This window comes from Leptidea sinapis, chromosome 13 (genome assembly GCF_905404315.1).
Source record: "Leptidea sinapis chromosome 13, ilLepSina1.1, whole genome shotgun sequence".
Classification (NCBI taxonomy): Eukaryota; Metazoa; Arthropoda; class Insecta; order Lepidoptera; family Pieridae; genus Leptidea; species Leptidea sinapis.
Window position 1 is genome coordinate 13,051,017 of NC_066277.1, and position 17,955 is coordinate 13,068,971.

A 17,955-nucleotide genomic window follows, 5' to 3' on the forward strand; every position below is an offset into this window, starting at 1 on the left:
AAAGACCTGGTAACCATCGGGAGCAGAAGATCTAATAAGGACAGCAAGTGGCTATCCAAATCCGGGAGCCGCGTTGGCGACTTAATCAATTGGGACAGACTATACGCCATTGCAAAATTATGTACAGATCGCCATGATCCAAGCCATTCGGCATGTGCCCGTTGAAATCACCCAAGACTACGATTTCAGCGGAGGGGATCTGTGCAAGCACGTCGTCAATTGCCGCTTGAACGCAGCCCATGAGATGATCGGTTTCTGCGTTACCACTATGGGACCTGTAGACACACGCATAGATGCGGACGCGGTCCTCTAATTCTACGCGCAGCCAGAGAGTAGACAGGTCCCTACCCTCAAAATTGCCGAGACGGCGACAGCAGATATCCTCCCTAACGTACACACATACCCCGGCATGAGGCAAAAAATTGTGCTCAATTTTGTACCCGGGGTACGTTAAATATGAGGTATCGCTAGGTCGAGATATCTGCGTCTCCGTAAGGAAACACAAGGCCGGCTGCGCCGTCTCAAGGTGGTGGTGGACGGCGTTTAAATTGGAGTGAATTCCCCTGATATTGCAAAAGTCCACGTTGAGCGAGGAGCGGGGTGCCGTGTTACTGCCTCGTTTGTCCTCGGTCATGCGCGGTTCTGTCGGTTCTGTGCCCACCCCAGAATACGAAGGCAGCCCGAGCTAGAGTGCTCGGGTAGGGATTCTCCGACTCTGGTAGAGTCGGTACCCTCTAGGAGTAAAATCTTTTTTAGATCCGCTTTCATATTTATGGCCACCGGTCCTCGACACTTAGGTTAGTGTATGCGAAACATAGCGGCACTAGGCCGCTACTTCACGCCGGTATTCTGTGCGAGTGTGGTAATTCACCCTGACGAGTCTGACTCGATTGTTGTGACGTCAAAAGACGGCAGCGTGACTCTCCCACTTCTAAAAAGCCCTTAGTTGCCTCTTACGACACCCATGGGCCTGGGACTCCTCTATTCTTTTTACGCCCCGGGGAAAGTACAGGGCAAATATATAATATATTAAATAGGATAAGTTGTCATGAATTAAAAGATGGCCTGGGAGTTTCTTATAAGTTCTTCTACCCATGTCATAGCACCTTTACGAACTGATATATATGTACCTTCACGACGTTTACCAAGCGTTATTACAATATATTAGGTTATTGTCACTCATATGGTAAAGAAATATATTTATATGTATATCTATAAAAGGTCGTTCGCTCAGGCAGGGCACCTGATGGTATGCGATATGTTGCAACACCAGAGAAGTCAGTGTTGCCAGCCCTTCTATAACGCCAGTGGCATAACAAATGTCTAATTTCAGGTTCGGCAGATGTGTGACCACTTCAGAATAAGCTGTTTCCACATTAAAATGCGCTCCGATTGACTTCTGGATGACAATGCGTGCTAACTAGTTTTATCTGTAGAATAGAATCATTAATATCGGGATACAAGGTTTGTAACTCCATTTAAACCAATGATATTATAATATGTACAGATACATTAAATACTCAAAAAAAAAACAACTGATAAAAGTGTTCTTCAAACCACATTAACACATCGAAAAAGCATGCGAAATCACTCGATTGTATGAAAAGTGCAGTCATTGATAGATTGACAGATGACGAATAATATAATCTTGTAAAGAAAACGGAGATCCGAAATCCACTACGTTTTAGCAACTGTTTCAAATTTAGCCGGATTATACTTCGTTAACAATCGCAATATTGTAATTACTTCTATTTCAAACTTTATGTCAAATCACTGCATGTTTCATACTAAATTTCAATTTTTACTTAAGCAGTCGCCTCTCGTATTATGTAGTATTTATATCCTCTTTGCATCGAAATGATGTTAAAAGAATGGCGTGATTAAAACGATAAGAAAAAAAGAAGACTGTCACTTAGGGGTAAGTAAACAAACGTTGCTTTACTTGTCGAAAATTATCAATATGTGTCACAATAATGTTAGAAAGCACTCTAGAAGGAAGGTAAAACTAATTGACAGCGCATCGCTTTGATGAAGACTTGTCTCTCCAGATTGCATGAACGCGGTATATTGCTAGCAATACGGTAGGATTATTTTATGTATAAATTCCGTCAAAGCAACGAAACACCCTTAATGTAATGGGCTCCCCACAGTTCAGATTCGATTTATGAATCTTCCAGTGCTTTAAGTATAAACTGTATATCGGAACTTTAACCACAATTGTCAGTTTAACGTTGATTTGCTTAATGTGGGTAGTCTTAAAATTTATTAGTATGAGCATGTATTGGTGGTTCCTGCAGTTTCTGTGTATGAGTTTAAATTAAGAGCATCCTTTTAATCTAAAAAACATTGTCCCAGGCTAATAATATTACTTAAAACTGCAATCCTGAAGGCAGCTTACATAGTATTTCAGTTCAAACTTCATTCAGTCTGTATCTTTATGATAATGATTTGATCGCCAATTAGTTACTTACACTTTTGATCTTCATTATTTTTTATACTACCATTGATACCTAAAGAAGCCAATGATCAGCTTCTTTTAATGTCGACTCTATCATTTACATCACTGTAACTAAAAATAGTACTCAAACAAATTAATCTTAGATTTAATATTAAAAGCGGAAATTCAATACGTTAATAAATAATAAATTATTGGTCCCTTGTGGCTGGAAAATACTGTAGATATTAAAACGGCAAATTTCCTTCAATTAAATACTTGAGACTATATAAATACAAAAATCAAAATATTTCTTCGTAATAACCAGCGAATAAGCGGTCGCAATTTGAGGGTAGACTGAAAAATTAAAATTACTACGCACTGCAATTTAGGGGGTTCACAAACAACGCTTATGCAATGCAATTGAATGTCTGTAAAAAAGAGAATGCGCGTATATTGGCAGCAGGCAATCTTAGGTCAATGACCGAAATACGCACTGCTCCGCGACCAAACTAATTATATTAGCGTAGGCATCACCGTGTATTGGTAGAGCATAGGGATTATAAATTAATAAATGAGCTTATCACTATTTTGCTATCATGTTTATCTTGCTGTAATTAGGATATAGTAATAATTATTGTTCTTTAATTTGCTAAAGCATGTAACACACTAAACGTAATTGCGTGGAAACTTTTGTTTGAAACAATAATTGTAGAACGCAATATCAAATACAATCAACTGTCAAATTTTATTGCTAGGTAGGTATGTATTTTGTTAATTTACATATAATTAATATGAATATACTTTTTCCTATAAAATATTACATGTTTTAATTAATTAAATTTACGATTTTATTTAATATTCATTTTTAGTATATAAAAAATTTAGTAAATATTTTTATAGCACGCATTGTCATTGACGTTAATTGTTTAAATAAGTCTATTTTTTAACCTGTATTATTATAATTACGCTCATTATTTTAAGTCTTAATGATTATTTTTGTAAATCGAGATTAATATTATATTTTATGACTTGAATCATATTGAGTTTTTTGTATGATCTTTTGACCGCGGTCGGAACTTGTTGGCATGAGACTAATGAGAAACATACGTGGAGCTAATCCCTTGCCAACAGGTGACTCAGACACTTGACCTCTGTATTCATACATCTAATGTCAATGTCAGGGGAGGGTTATAAATATTGTATTATGACAAGTTTAAAATGTTCCCAGTTTCTTCGATCAAAATACGGTTATATGTTACTGTAAAAACTCGTATGCCTGAAAATTTTACTGTTGTTGTTATATATTCCGTATTTTAGCTGTAGTCTGGCACATGCAATGTTTTAATTAAAATTAAAAAAAATATGATATCATTTCACTTTTACCTATGCTATGGTGTGCGGCCTGTTTTAAAAGTTCGAAATTAAAAATGATATCTTACCATTAGACGTAGCTTTCACAGTAACATATACCAGTTTTCATTTAGCTGTAGTTAAAAAAGATATATTTTACCTTATAAATACTTAATATAAGAAAGGTTAATAATGGACGATGTATTTAATTCTTTTGTAGTATTTAAAATTTACGAAAAATAATAAATTTGACGGTTTAATTTGTAAATTACCAAGATCGAAGATTTAATAGTGTATTATAGTATATATATATTTTTATATATGTCATAGGTATATTGTCAATCGACTTCATTTCTTACAATATATCGGCCTGGTTTTATAGACACATACGACATATATTATATTATAACAATTCTGTTTGAAATTATTAAGATTATTCTAGAATTTCAAGGCATTTCTAATTTTCAATTACTTCTATATTTTATTTACCACTATTATTGGCGAATAAATCAAGGGTTTAAAATATTGTATATTTTGAGATCTGAAATATAAAATAAGTAATTTAGTAATTATTCATTTAGTAAATTTAAATTATGGAATACTTATGCCACACATTTGTAATGATACTTACAGTATGTTCATATAATTTAAATAAGAGTTAAATATATTTTTTACATTTCATTTTTGGTGATAATTTGATTTGAGGTAATGACGCATTCAATATTTAAGTAATTTCAACATTACATTCCCTCATTTTTTTATGAACTATGACGTCATAAGTGCATAGTATTTTCTCTAATTATGTACCGCGAGTATTAAAAAAGTAAATCATATAAAAAGTTTATAAGCACTAACTATATAAAGTCTATACAGGTAAGGAATTGCTTTATAGAAAAACGCGGTACAGGGGAATTATTTCAGTATAACGCGTTTTTACGACCTCGTAACTCGTAATAATTTAAATAACTAATCACAATTTGTAACAGGTATTAATTCCAATTATTTGCCTAGTTTTACTATTTTAATACACAATACAATTATTTAATTCAGTAATAACACAATTGACATACGTGCGACGGTACGCGAAGCTAATTATGAACTGTACAACTCATTATAAATTTCACAGTACAGAAATATGTAATGTAATAATTTAATAAAATTCGGTTCATAATTTTTGTGCAAATATCTCAATAAATAAAGAAACATTCACGACACTAATAACGTTGATTGAATCATATTACGTCGATCCGTCATCGAAAAAAAAGCACTGTTGATACCCGCGTCCTCGAGTATCTGAAACGCTGTACAGATATCGCGCGACTTGAATGCAAGGCCTGAAGTAAAGACGTGCGCCTACAGTGTAGTGTTGTGTCGTCTTGCCAGTTATACGATAACTTACGCTTACCGTGCTAAAGTAGCGATCCCGTGTTATTTTTTATTTTAATAATGACTTATCAGGGTCTGTTCCAAAAGAATCGAGTTCTTGTTCATCGGCAAGCACTACAAATGGCGAAAAACGTTTAAGACATGTGTGTTGAAGAGAGGTAGAACAAAAAATTGTAATTTAATTATTAGGTTTAAATGGTACTTGAAGCATTGTTTCAATTTATCGACACACTCATGATTATGGTCATCAATAATAATTAGGTCACATCTGTATCGCAGTCCGAAACTCTGCATTCAACTCGCGCGTATGTAGAGTGTATTATGTGTAATATTTTATATCTAAGAGTTATAATGTTTTCAAAACTGTGAAATTAATGTTGTGTATTGATATAAACATTATACTTAGCACAGAGATTTTAAGTGATTCAATTTGTGAAATACACCTACATGATAGACATAACAGTTGACACCACCTTTATGTTTAAAAAAATAAACACATTCAACACTTAAATGTTTTTCATTGTCAGATAAAATAATACTTTTTTCGAATATCAGCAGCAAATGGCCAAGTGGCTCATCTGATTGGATGGAGAAAACAGCCGACCATGAACATTTTCAATACGAGGGCAACCTATGCTGTAAGCTTGAAATACCATAATATGTAGCCTAGAGGTAGTGCCCTAACTTCCCCTTTATGTTTTGATTTTTTTTATTTTATGGAAAAGTAGGACAAACGAGCGTACGGGTCGAGCTGCTCTGCGTTGCACGCGGTAAAATGGATCGAGCTGATACTGGGGTGCGCCAGACCAGAGCTGACAGCAATACTCCATATGTGGCCTGATCTGCGCTTTGTGGGACCGGTAGAATGACACCCAGTTTCTTCGAAGCCAATTTGGGTTTGCTCTCCAGAAGGCCGCGGAATTGGCAATTGGCTCGAGATATCGAGACCCAGATTTCCGATACTAGGTGAGGCTGTAAGAGAAGTGTTGTCGAAGAGCGGTGATACGACAAATGTGGTTTTCTTAGTGGTGAACGCGCAAACTTGAGACTTCTGGGGTTAAAATGGACAAGGTTCAATTTACCCATTCCGCGACCTTCTCAAGAGAGGACTCGATAGATTTCCCTAGAGAGACCTGCATCGCCCGTGCTGTCGGGTGCATAGGAATGTATATTGTAGGTGTCCAATATATCATTGATATGCAGAAGAAACAGTGTGGGAGATAGCACACAGCCTTGGAGCACTCCAGCGTTCACGGGCTTGGGATTAGAGCATAGCTGTCGACAACGACCTGTAAGCTGCGCCCACTGAGGAAGCTCCTCCAGCTTCCTCACTGAGCGCACTTGCATAAGCTCTCGGAAAGCCCAAATGTTGGAAGTTTTGCGAGAAGCGCCTTTTGCCAAACACGATCAAAGGCCTTCGCTATATTCAGGCTAACTGCCAGGCCCCTCCCCCTTGCTATCGATAGCCGCTGCCCATCTATGTGTTAGGTATACCAGAAGATCACCTGCCGATCGACCATGGCGAAAGCCGTACTGGCGATCGTTGATCAACTGATGACCCTCTAAGTATACCAAGAGCTGGCGGTTAATTATGCTCTCTATAATTTTGGAGAAAAGGGAGGTAATAGCTATAGGCCTGTAGTTTGCCGGATCCCAACTGTCTCCTTTTTTGGATGGGACAGACAAGGGCTGACTTCCATGAGTCAGGGATAACGCCTTTTGTATATGAGTGCCGGAATAAACGCGTTAGCACTGGCGCCAATTTAGGGGCACACGTTCTATGCACGATTGGAGAAATGCTATCCGACCCGCTCGACTTCCTGACATCCAACGAAAACAGAGCTCGCCTAACAGTTTTCTGTCTGAACTGTACTTCAGGCATAGAGCTCTGACACCGCGGGATGGACGGCGGTGTTTTCCGTTGTCGTCAAGAGTCGAGTTGGAGGCAAAAAGAGCGCACAGGGTTTCTCTTTTGTCGTATGGGCCAGGGTGTGATTCTTCATGTGCAACGGCGGCAGGGACGGCTGGTTGAAGTTACCAAGAGCAGCTTTCGAACTTGCGTGTTCCGGTCGGGTAACTGCAAAGCTGCTCGCCGATTTTGACGACGTGCATCGAGTGTTAAAGTGCGGGTGTAATTTCGCATTTTCACGTCATATCCGGCGGTAAAAATTCAGTGCTGCTATTAATTTCATAATTCATACTCGTACGAACATTCTCTGTGGTATTTCGGGTAGAAGTTTTAGAAAGGTTTACGCGCATTATATCAGCATATCTGAGTCCTTCGGTAAGCTTAACACTGTATACCAGGCTGAATGCATGGGGGGGATTCTACTGCCAATGAAATCTTGGCCAGAGATGTTCAAGATCACACCATTAGAATACTCTCTGATAGCAAATCGGTATTACAAACCCTTCAAAGTAAGGATATAATTCTAGCCTATTACTTGAATGCCACTCAGCATTAAATGAGTCAGCAGGCAAAACCAACATATCCACTTCAGTGGATCAAAGGTCAAAGTGGGGTCAGGGGCAACGAGGCGGCAGACCAACTGGCTAGAAGGGGTTCTGAGACCCAACCGGTCGGACCAGAGCCTTTCCTGCCTCTGCCACATAGCTGGTTCAGGAACCACATAAATCAGAAGATAAAAGCACTACATCAACAGTCCTGGGATAGCCTTGAGGAGTGCAGGCAAGCCAAAGCAGATTTACCTTGCGCCGACTTGCGTTTTACCAGGGAAATCTTACAACTTAGTCGGTGTCGACTAAGATTAATATTATGTGCGGCCACAGGTCACGGCAATTTTAACGGGCATCTTTTTAACATAGTTGTCACAGACAGCCCCCTATGCAGAGGCTGCCTGGGGGCAGAAAAAACAGCCGCTCACGTTCTCCTGGAGTGCAGAGAGGTGTCAAACTACAGGGCCAAACCTGGGATCACCATGCGCCCTTCGGGAATGTTAAGAAGTTAGGTTTGCTAGTTGGGTTTGCTGGTTGGAGTAGCCTCTACCACCCTAGCAAGCAAAATAGATGCATATGACGTCGAGTTGCGGACACCGCCCGTGTGAAGAAGATGAAGAAGCAGGTTTACCTACCGTTCTGCGATCACACAAGGAAGCTCATTTTACATCATAGTTGTGAGTGCACATCCAGATGGTGGGGATGATATCAGGTCAAACAGCTCTTTTCAACAATCATATTTTATATGATTTATTCTTTCGTACGGAACTCGTAACACACCTTAATAACATGTGCTTTTTTTAAATATCCTTTAAAAAAAGTAAAAGCATGTCAAAATCTGGCAATTTTTAATTAAAAAAATTCTTAGACATCATACAATTAAAAAGAAGAATATTGATGTAGGCACAATTTAATGAACCCAATAATAAAAATATGAATATCACTGAAACTTGCACACATGCCCTCAACACCATAAGAATAGCAATCACAAAACCTACCCTTAAAATTATTGCGGAAGGAAATTTGAGGAAGTTTGGATACACTAAATAAGATTCTTGAAAACCACACTTCATTCTCTACATACAGTCAGGATGATGTAATCAGGCCAAACAGCTCTTTAGATCTATGATGTATGTGATAGAAAACATATAAATATGAAAATTTATTGAATTATTTTGCGGAAATCCATAAATATTGATATGTTGTGAGTTTTTCTTGAGTGTTATAGTAGTCTTAGATTTGTCTTTTAACAATTCGACATGTGATTTGCCTCTACACAATACTTCTTCAAGAGCTGTTGACTCACTGAATTCTAAAATTAACACTCAAGAAAACCTCAATAACATTTGGATACATATAAATATGCTTCAATGCCAAAGGATTATTGTAGCAATGATTATTTCTATGATTTTTGAATATAGCTGTAATTACAAAATATTTAGTGTAGTTACTAGTATGATACAGAGGAAAGGCAACTTCTAAATAAAACAATTATTATATTGAATTTATAACTATATTAACTATATAAATAACTAATTTACAGACATGATAAGAACTTTAAAAAAATATTCTCAACAGCAAAACTCCATAGATCCAGTTGTAATAAATGCTATTTTTAAAATATGTAATGAAGGTTAAATATAAAAACAATTGTATGTTATATATCTTATTGTTGGCTTACTTTGAGGTAATGTTTCAAATATTCCTTTTTTACTTGTTCCCTGTCTGCTACATCGGGAAGATATGGGGTTATACCCTTTATCTTCCGATCCCTTGCTACTTTACCCTGTATGAGAAAAGCAACATTATAAAAGCTTTCATATATACATCATTAAAATAATTGAATCATATTAAATTTAATTGAGAAACTTAGAAATATAATGGAGAAATAAAAAGAAAGTATGTATAATATGATTAAATATAAAAGTTACACTTTAAAACTAACATAATTAAGGATGTTAAGAGATGTATTTAGACAATGCAATGTAATAAATTGGTCACCAATGTAAGGGCAATGGCTGTTGTATTTTAATTATGACCTAGTAGTTTAAAACCGGCCCATGCATATCGCAAGTCTAGTCAGACTAAGATGACAGACATTTAGATCATAGATTTTTTTTTATGAAGGAGGAGGACAAATGAGGAGTATTTCCGGACTTTTGGAAAGGTATATGCACTTTTTTTAGGTACCCATGTCTTATCATTCTGGAGACACCATATTTTTTTTCGCAAATATGCCATAACTGCTATAGTTGATGAATCTAATATAAAATAAAAAATTTCAGAGGCATCGCAATTCAGCTTATCACTTTGTAACATAAGATGTCCAAAACCCTCCATTCAAAATGAAATAAACTTGTTTAATACTGCTGGATTGCAGAAAAAGGTGCCATTGACCACTGTACCCCATGCAGCTTGCATTGTGTGTGAATATTCCTCCTGATGTCATGAATGAATATAAATATAGAGTTATGTCGTAGTTTTGTTTGTTTAAAAAAATATAGCTTTTTATGCCTTGTGAAACTGTTGCATGGATTAACAGCATCTAACAAATTCAATAAGACATTATTATTATTATAGCTTTTTCCTATAGATTTCATTAGTCTTGAAAAAATGGTCACATTAATGCTATATTATAATATTGTCAACATCATCAGAGATAAAGTTTATCACCAAATAATACTTACCCAAAACTTTTTACAAGTGTTGTAGTTATCAAAATAAAGCTCGCATTTTTCCTGATCGTAGCCATTTTTATTTAGGCAATAGTAAGACTGCTCTTGTTCCTACAATAATAGAATTACTATATAAAACATTATACTTATTACATACATTTTAAAAATATATTAATATTGTAGTAAAAACCTTCAGGCATGGGTTATTGCGTTGTGCTTCAGTGTTCTTGGCAACATGCATATTTATCAGATGTGTGATCAATTATTCAATAAAATATAGAATTATTAGGTATCAGCTGATGCTATTATTTATCATCTATCAAGCACAAGTGTTTAAATTCTCTTTGATCAAGCAACTAAAACCAATTCTGATTACATTTTCCATATCATCTGTTTGCTTTTTTTAATTTTATGTAACTTTTGACTGTCAACTTTGTCAAGTGTGGCTAACGAAAGCTGTACCTGAACGTAGTGCTTAAATTCTCTTTGGCTGTACCTAGCAAAAGGCGGCAAATAAAAAAAAAACTTCATATGGATTACCAACCATTATAGTTTCGCCTTTGGAATCGTGTGCCAAATTGCCTAAATGGAACACCGTGCCGATTGAAAAGTTTTTATTTATGACAGTAAGGGACGAGACGAGCAAGACGTTCAGCTGATGGTAATTGATACGCCCTACTCATTAAAATGCGGTGCTGCTCAAGATTATTGAAAAACCCATACATTGAGAGTGGCATTACAACTGTGCTCGTCTCCATGTCTCACATCATTTTTGCCCACCAATTTTACATTACTTTTAATGTATTATATGTATAGCGTTTTTACATTACTTTTAAGTTATATTATTATAGGATATATTAAAGGAGTCCGAACCATAAAAATAATATTTTTTTTATGGGCAATTCGACATGATACCGAATGTGGTCCGCTGCTGGACCGCGTCTGATGGTTCGGCCGGACCAAATCAGACCATTACGGTTGCTTGACATAATATGTAAGTATTTCTACACTTCACATTGGCAACATATTTTTCCTCTATGGCAATATAATTAACCCATGTTTTTGTAACAAGTTGTAAAATTAGGTCTGTTTTCTATTAGTAATTTTCTGTCAGTCAAAGACCAAAGTGGGAATTTCTGACCAATGAGGTGTGCTTAAATTTTCATTGCGCTTCTAGGATTGGCGTAATATTACTAATGCTCTAAATATTTGTAACGTAGAGTGTACTTACATTTCATAAATTATAAGTTCTAACGCTAGTGTCGAATGTTCAGTATCATTTATTTAAAAAAATTAATGGTTTACAATGGTTACTAAATCAACAAGTGCCTAAATATTTACGGATAAGTTCTAGGTTTAATTTTTTTTAATATTAAATGCATTCGAGATGTCTAAAAACAAAATCGCCGCTAGGATTGATAGCCAAAGTGTTGAAGTTAAAACCAAGGTATGAATTAAAATTTAAAAACACTTTAATTGAAAAAACGATTTTTTTACATTGAAATCCAATTGTTAGCTTAAGGAACCTATCTCATATATTAAGCTAGTGTAGTGTTTTACACTGTAATTATTTAATTGGCTAATTGTTGTTCTAACAATGACTGTTTGATGAGTTTGTACCTAAATTGATTCATTACTTTATATGTATTCAGCTATTGCCTTACCCTTACCTTGTTTAATGATCCTCACAATCGACAGTTCTACAAGCTTATTACACTTTTATTCTAATGCATTACTTTTCAGTGCTGTTCTATTCTTTGTTAACTATATAAATATACTTTTCATATAAATAAAGAAGTAGAAAAGTGTACATTTTGAGAAAATAATACAATACAATCATTTCTCCCAGGAAAGAGACAAATTGAGATCTAAAGAGATTTAAAATAGTCATGCTTGTAGAGCAGATAAAACAATGTGAATATTTGAGAATCATGACATAGTTAAGTTTCTTTTTTAATTAACACAAGTGTTAGACATTTAAATGAAACACTTTTTAGAGGATTATAATGTGTGTAATTGTAAGTGTGTTGTTAAATTAGATTTTTGTGTAGAAGTCTGGTAATGTCTGATTAACTAAAATAATAATAAAATTGTAACTTTTATGAAAAACACAGTTATAAATACAGGCGTTTTAATCCTTTAAAAAGTGTTTTATTTAAAAATATTAGTTTAAGCGCTTAGATATGTATTCTGGAGGATAGTTATAATTTTATTTATCATTTCCTTTTCTAAGAGTATATAACTATAAGTTAGAAATGAGTGGAAAAGGTTGAAGGAGGCCTATGCAAATTTGTAATCAGCAGAAGACAACCTTACCTTAACCTTAAGATTTAATATAACTTAGGTATAAGAAGTTGTATACTTTACTGTTGAATAAAAGGCATTATTATTATTAACTGTAACTGTTTGGCTATTGCCATGCTACTCAGTATTTTGGGTTAAAACAATCATCTTGAGTGGCGATGCATTTTGATGGGCAGGATGTACCACTTACTATCAGGTGATATATTGCTCATCTTGTCACTTTTTCTCATAAAAAAGCAAGGGTTTTTTGTACTTGCTTGCACTAGAGCATAGTTTCTCAACCTTATTTCGCTCTCTGCCCACTTTGAGAATATGTTTTTTTCTAGAGTATTTTCCTGTATTTTTTTGCCTTTTTTGACTATATTTTTTAATCTACCCACGCCCCATCTGCGCTATCTCAATGCCCCCTAATTTTCTCTGGGTCTTCTACTGCCCCCCCTGAAAGTCTCAAACGCCCACAAGGGGGTGTTATTGCCCACGTTGAGAACCTATGCACTAGAGCAAGACACTTACGCCATTAGTTGTGAAAGTGTTGTGAGCAAGGATGGCAGGTGCCTTGTCTTTTCTTGTCTCTTTCTTGTTTTAAGTTAATTTTGTTAATTGTCATTCATATTTGGGGCTACATTGTTGGGGCAAGAAGGATCCTAATTCTTCTTCACCATGATAGCCTTTGTAGCTTACCGCAAGGCTAACAATCCACTGCTTGCGGACATCACATGTGGGATTACTGATAACTTTGACGAACACGTTTTATGGACTCTGACGCAGTTGTTGCTGTGCATCAAAAGGCTATTGTAGAGACCTCTAAGGGCGAGTGGGCATATGCTTTTCTCGCTGGTTCCATTTGGTGCACCAATGTTACTTAACATAAATGGACAGTATTTTGAAAGGATATATAATAAAACTAATAAACTGCTAGTTTATTCAGTTTTACCCTATACAAATAGGTGAAAAATCCTTATGGAAGAAATAAAAATATTAAATATGAATTCTCAATACATTTTAATTTACTTTTCTCACCTAAATGTTTTTGTGAACAATTTTCTTTTACTAATAAGTACTATTAAAAAAAAAGGTTTTGCTCTCAAAAATAAAATTAAGTTTTAAGCGAATGGATTTTTATGTCATACAATTAATACACATTTAAATAAGAAAATACCCCTGTATGGTGTAAAAGTGATGACCTGAAGTCAATATTGTTCTATGTTGAATAATTGTTGCAGCTGTTTTTGATGTTATTGTTTTCACATTATAAATGGAAAGTTACCATGTAATTTTTATTTATTTTTGTTTATTTATTTCAGTTTGATGCAGAATTTAGACGATTTTCACTCAACAAGTCAGAGAAGCTGAAATATGAACAGTTCAAAGCTTTGATAGAGAAACTACACAGGATACATGACATACCCATTCTCATCAGTTATACCGACCCAGGAGATGGAGATCTGTTGCCAATAAACAACGATGACAACTTTGCCCGTGCTTTACTCACAGCAAAGCCAATGTTGAGAGTTATAATTCAAAGAAAAGGTATGTTTGCCATTAAGCTGTTCTACATACAAAGAAAATATCTTTATGTTGAAATCTTCTACAGTCTACAACTTTAAATAGTGATTTTGTCACTCTTCTAAAGGGGGCGTCCATAAATTACGTGAGATGTTTAAGGGGGGGAGGGGGTCGAGTCAATTCTGATCTAATCTTACGTTGGAGAGAGGGGGGGTCTCGGCAAATATCACGCAATTTTTTTCTGATTGAAACAAAAAAAAATATACTATTTTGATCCATTTAATCATATGAACAAGTTGTTTCCAATAGTCTCTCTTAAGACCGCGCATGATTCTCCATGGACTGTATTAGAGTAGATATTCTTTTTTTAATCACAGTAGTTACGATTTAAGTATTCTATTGTTAAATTTTTACTTTACTTATAACTTTTAACTATTCGTTAATAAAAGCATGAAGCAATTTTTAGTTCATTATAAAGTTTTCATAGAATAAACCAATAAGTAATGGTTTTTTTACCAATCTTTATTGCCGAGTCATTTGATAGATCAATGATTAGATTTTATTGATATTTTTACAGCCTTTTTCTATGACAGTAAGGGACGAAATGAGTAATTGATACGCCCTGCCTATCACAATGCAGTGCCGCTCAGGATTCTTGAAAACCCCAAAAACTCTGAGCAGCACTACAATTGCGCTCGTCACCTTGAGACTTAAGATGTTAAGTCTCATATGCCCAGTAATTTCACTAGCTACGGCCGGCGCCCTCTGACCGAAACACAATAATGCTTACACATTACTGCTTCACGGCAGAAATAGGCACCATTGTGGTACCCATAATCTAGCCGACATCACGACGTAAAGCATTATCTGCCTATCTCGAGGAAACAGGTGCGATCGTGTGATTCTAATTAATAGTCACGCTTGGCTAGACACAAGACAAGACCGTAACTAACTCTGCAATGAAACAAAAGAGGTACAGATTACGTTTTAGACTAATTAGTAATGACAACAGCAAGGACTGCTATTCAACGTTTTGTTTTTGGAATTGGAATAAATCAAACACCTCGCCCGCCAGTACCCAGATGTTTTCGAGTTTCAAATTCATTTGTAAGTTAACTCGCGTCTTTATAGGTTGGCTACAGTCCAACGCCTCTGTCTGTATAGAATACGCGGTAATCACATTTCATTAGCTCTTCTTGCATAAAAAAATATTCTGGAGGCAATGTAAGTGTTACGGTATGTTTCGATTAATTGTACTTATTATTACCTAATGTCAAACAGATATATGGCATATAAATGGGGTAATCTCCCCTATAACGCGCAAATTCTCAACCGCGTTATGACTGTTTGACCTATATATACCCCGTTACAAGTGTCACAACTTAGTTTTTAAACGCCGGATTTTTCGAAAATATTTAATCGATCTTTGCCATTACATATTCGATTGACATTATGATTCGTTCGGAAGGACACATTAATATTGTTTTTCCTATATATTAATTTATATATTCTATACATTAATTAACAGGTCGAAATTTCGAAATTAGATTAAAGGAACATATTGCCGCATTTAGGAATAATCATCTCAAAACATCACACTTCGCGAAACATTTAATTGATAACGGTCACTCACTCGGAAACAATAATAATTTTACATACATGTGAAAAAGGATTTCGCTTGAATGTGTTAGAGCAATTAGAAATAATAAAACATAAAAATACCATGTTTACATTGTTGAATGAACATACAAATTTAGTCCCTTCACCATTGTTACGTATCTCTTCCGGGGGTAATTTCGTCACAACAGCCGACCAATCACAGCGCGTCATTTCATGGAACGAGGGTATAAAACAGCGGCTTACGGCTGATTTGATTCAGTCTCGTGCCAGATTTTGGCGAGACAACACGTCCTGGGGATGCCTCGTGTAGAGGCGTAACACGTGTCGATTTGTTTAAAGATAAATATTGGCGGAACTAAAGAAAACTCAAATCATTTGTATAATTATGGATTTCCGCAAAGTAACGCCCACTTCGATAAATTTTATTAATTATTAAGGTTTTTTTAATACACAAATTTAATTTTATAATAACACGATTGACACACATGCAAAGGTACGCGAAGCTAATTATGAACTGTGCAAATCATTATAAATTTCACAGTACAGAAATATGTATGTGGGAAATGCCCGTGTTATACTGGATATGGAAATCGCGTAATATGAAAACACCTTATAAGAGAACCGCGTTATAGGGACCGATTACTGAACTAATACAATCTAAATAAAAACTGATCGCTCTTAAAGCGGTAAAAACAGTTTTAAAGCCATATACAATAGGAGGTTCACATGACACCCTGAACTATGACCATCAAATGAGAACACTACAATGGTTCAATAGCATGCGGATCTTGTTATATAAATCACTATCTCATTTAATAATGCCGAATTTATCCGTAAACTCTAGTCATATAAGATAGACAAATATCGATGGGATATACTCTTTTTGTTTCTCGGTTTTGCTTTATTTGCGGATGTAAAAGTATATTTGCTGACCTAAGTAGACTGCAGCATTGTTTCATTGCAAAGTTCGTTTTGGTATTGTCGTATTATTTGGCCAAGCGTGACAGCTTTGATTGTTTATATATTCTATGTAATAAGATCAAAAACAAATTTTAATACCACCTACTAAAAAGTCAAATAATTAACTGAAAAATTAAATAGAACAATTTGCTAAGCTTCTAAGAATAAATTATGAATAACACAATGACTAATATTCAAACAGATATTGGGCAGATTAACGCCCTAAGGGACTACGCGCACTTATTCAGCTCCATTCGCGTTTCGCTGAACGATTTTGGGCACACTTATACAGCTCTGCTTCTATCAGCCGCGTACGGCGTCGTAAGAATGAGAATAATAACTTTAAATCACGTCTGCACTCTAATCTTTACGTCAAATCAATGCAGGAACAATACAGGTCGCAACTTGTCGACAAGGAGTCGCGAACCATCCCTGTAAAGAGCTGTTCCGCCGCATTCGACGGCGAACAGCGCTGTACGCGGCGGAAAAGCGCCGAACACTCTCTATAGCATTCTCATAATAAAAACACATTTATCCTCATTTTATGCTGGTTTGCCGCGAAAGCAGAATGGACGCGGAAAGCTGAATCGACGCGTACACGTCTCCATACAAAATTGTTTGTTTTCTATGGACAAAAGCTGAAAAGAGATGAATAAGTGCGCGTAGTCCCTAACTCGTCAACGGTCGCAGCAGAAGTGCAAAGAGGATGTTAAATGTAAATACTACGTAATAAGACGTGGGACTGCCGGCATTTGACATAAGTTTGAAAAAATACGTAGTTTCGTAAATAAGAAGTATTATCCGCCTTAATTTGAAAGCGAACAGTTGCTTAAAACGTAGTGGATCTCAGCTATCTCCGTTTTTTACAAGATTATAGCTGTCATCTGTCAATCTACCAATGACTGCTCGTTTCATACAATCCAGTGAATCGCTTTTTTCTTAGAGTTTCGCTAGGCTGCTAAAGTGTGTCGATGCTTAGGAGACAGCGCCTTTTATAGACCTCTTCACCCTCTACTCCTGTCACTTTCTCCAATATACAACCACACTTTCTCCCAAAGGAACAGGCAGATATTACGGAACTCTATTTGCCACGGTCCTGACATAATTCCCTGCCTTCTTCTAATCGCAACAATCTCGTACTGGCATTCTTGACTTGGCTCATTCTATTCTTCCTACTGTGGCTTCTGTGGAAGATCACGTAAAAGTAGACTACCAAGCTTTGAGTATGTGTCTCTTAAGTTTAACGGTAATGATCGGTGT

General features: G+C 35.9%; 3 protein-coding genes across 3 annotated transcripts in view; 2 read left to right on the plus strand and 1 right to left on the minus strand.

Moving 5' to 3' along the window:
* LOC126967656 (ethanolaminephosphotransferase 1-like) overlaps window positions 1-2,873 on the plus strand; it is a 31,541-nt gene extending 28,668 nt beyond the window's left edge. Inside the window, exon 9 of the mRNA XM_050812236.1 lies at window positions 1,334-2,873. Within this exon, the coding sequence (XP_050668193.1) occupies window positions 1,334-1,396 (63 nt within the window). The 3' untranslated portion in view covers window positions 1,397-2,873. The remainder of the gene's footprint in view (window positions 1-1,333) is intronic.
* Window positions 2,874-9,121: 6,248 nt separating this feature from the next.
* On the minus strand, window positions 9,122-10,720 carry LOC126967675 (coiled-coil-helix-coiled-coil-helix domain-containing protein 7). Its single transcript, XM_050812260.1, has 3 exons — window positions 10,496-10,720; window positions 10,318-10,416; window positions 9,122-9,416 (listed from the first exon to the last, which is right to left on the minus strand). Exons 1-3 carry the CDS (start codon window positions 10,544-10,546, stop codon window positions 9,297-9,299), a joined length of 270 nt encoding a protein of 89 aa, XP_050668217.1. The 5' UTR covers window positions 10,547-10,720; the 3' UTR covers window positions 9,122-9,296.
* An 822-nt stretch (window positions 10,721-11,542) lies between these two features.
* LOC126967661 (partitioning defective 6 homolog beta) overlaps window positions 11,543-17,955 on the plus strand; it is a 33,449-nt gene continuing 27,036 nt past the window's right edge. The window contains exons 1-2 of the mRNA XM_050812244.1: window positions 11,543-11,752; window positions 13,914-14,139. Coding sequence (XP_050668201.1) covers window positions 11,693-11,752; window positions 13,914-14,139 — 286 coding nt within the window. The 5' untranslated portion in view covers window positions 11,543-11,692. The remainder of the gene's footprint in view (window positions 11,753-13,913; window positions 14,140-17,955) is intronic.

Bases quoted from the DNA above. Each gene is read 5' to 3' on its own strand.
- LOC126967675 (XM_050812260.1), bottom strand. From the start codon at position 10,546: ATGCATGTTGCCAAGAACACTGAAGCACAACGCAATAACCCATGCCTG. The intron at 10,417-10,495 runs GTTTTTACTACA...CTATTATTGTAG, and splicing joins GCAATAACCCATGCCTGAAG to GAACAAGAGCAGTCTTACTA. The intron at 9,417-10,317 runs GTAAGTATTATT...TTTCTCATACAG, and splicing joins ACACTTGTAAAAAGTTTTGG to GGTAAAGTAGCAAGGGATCG.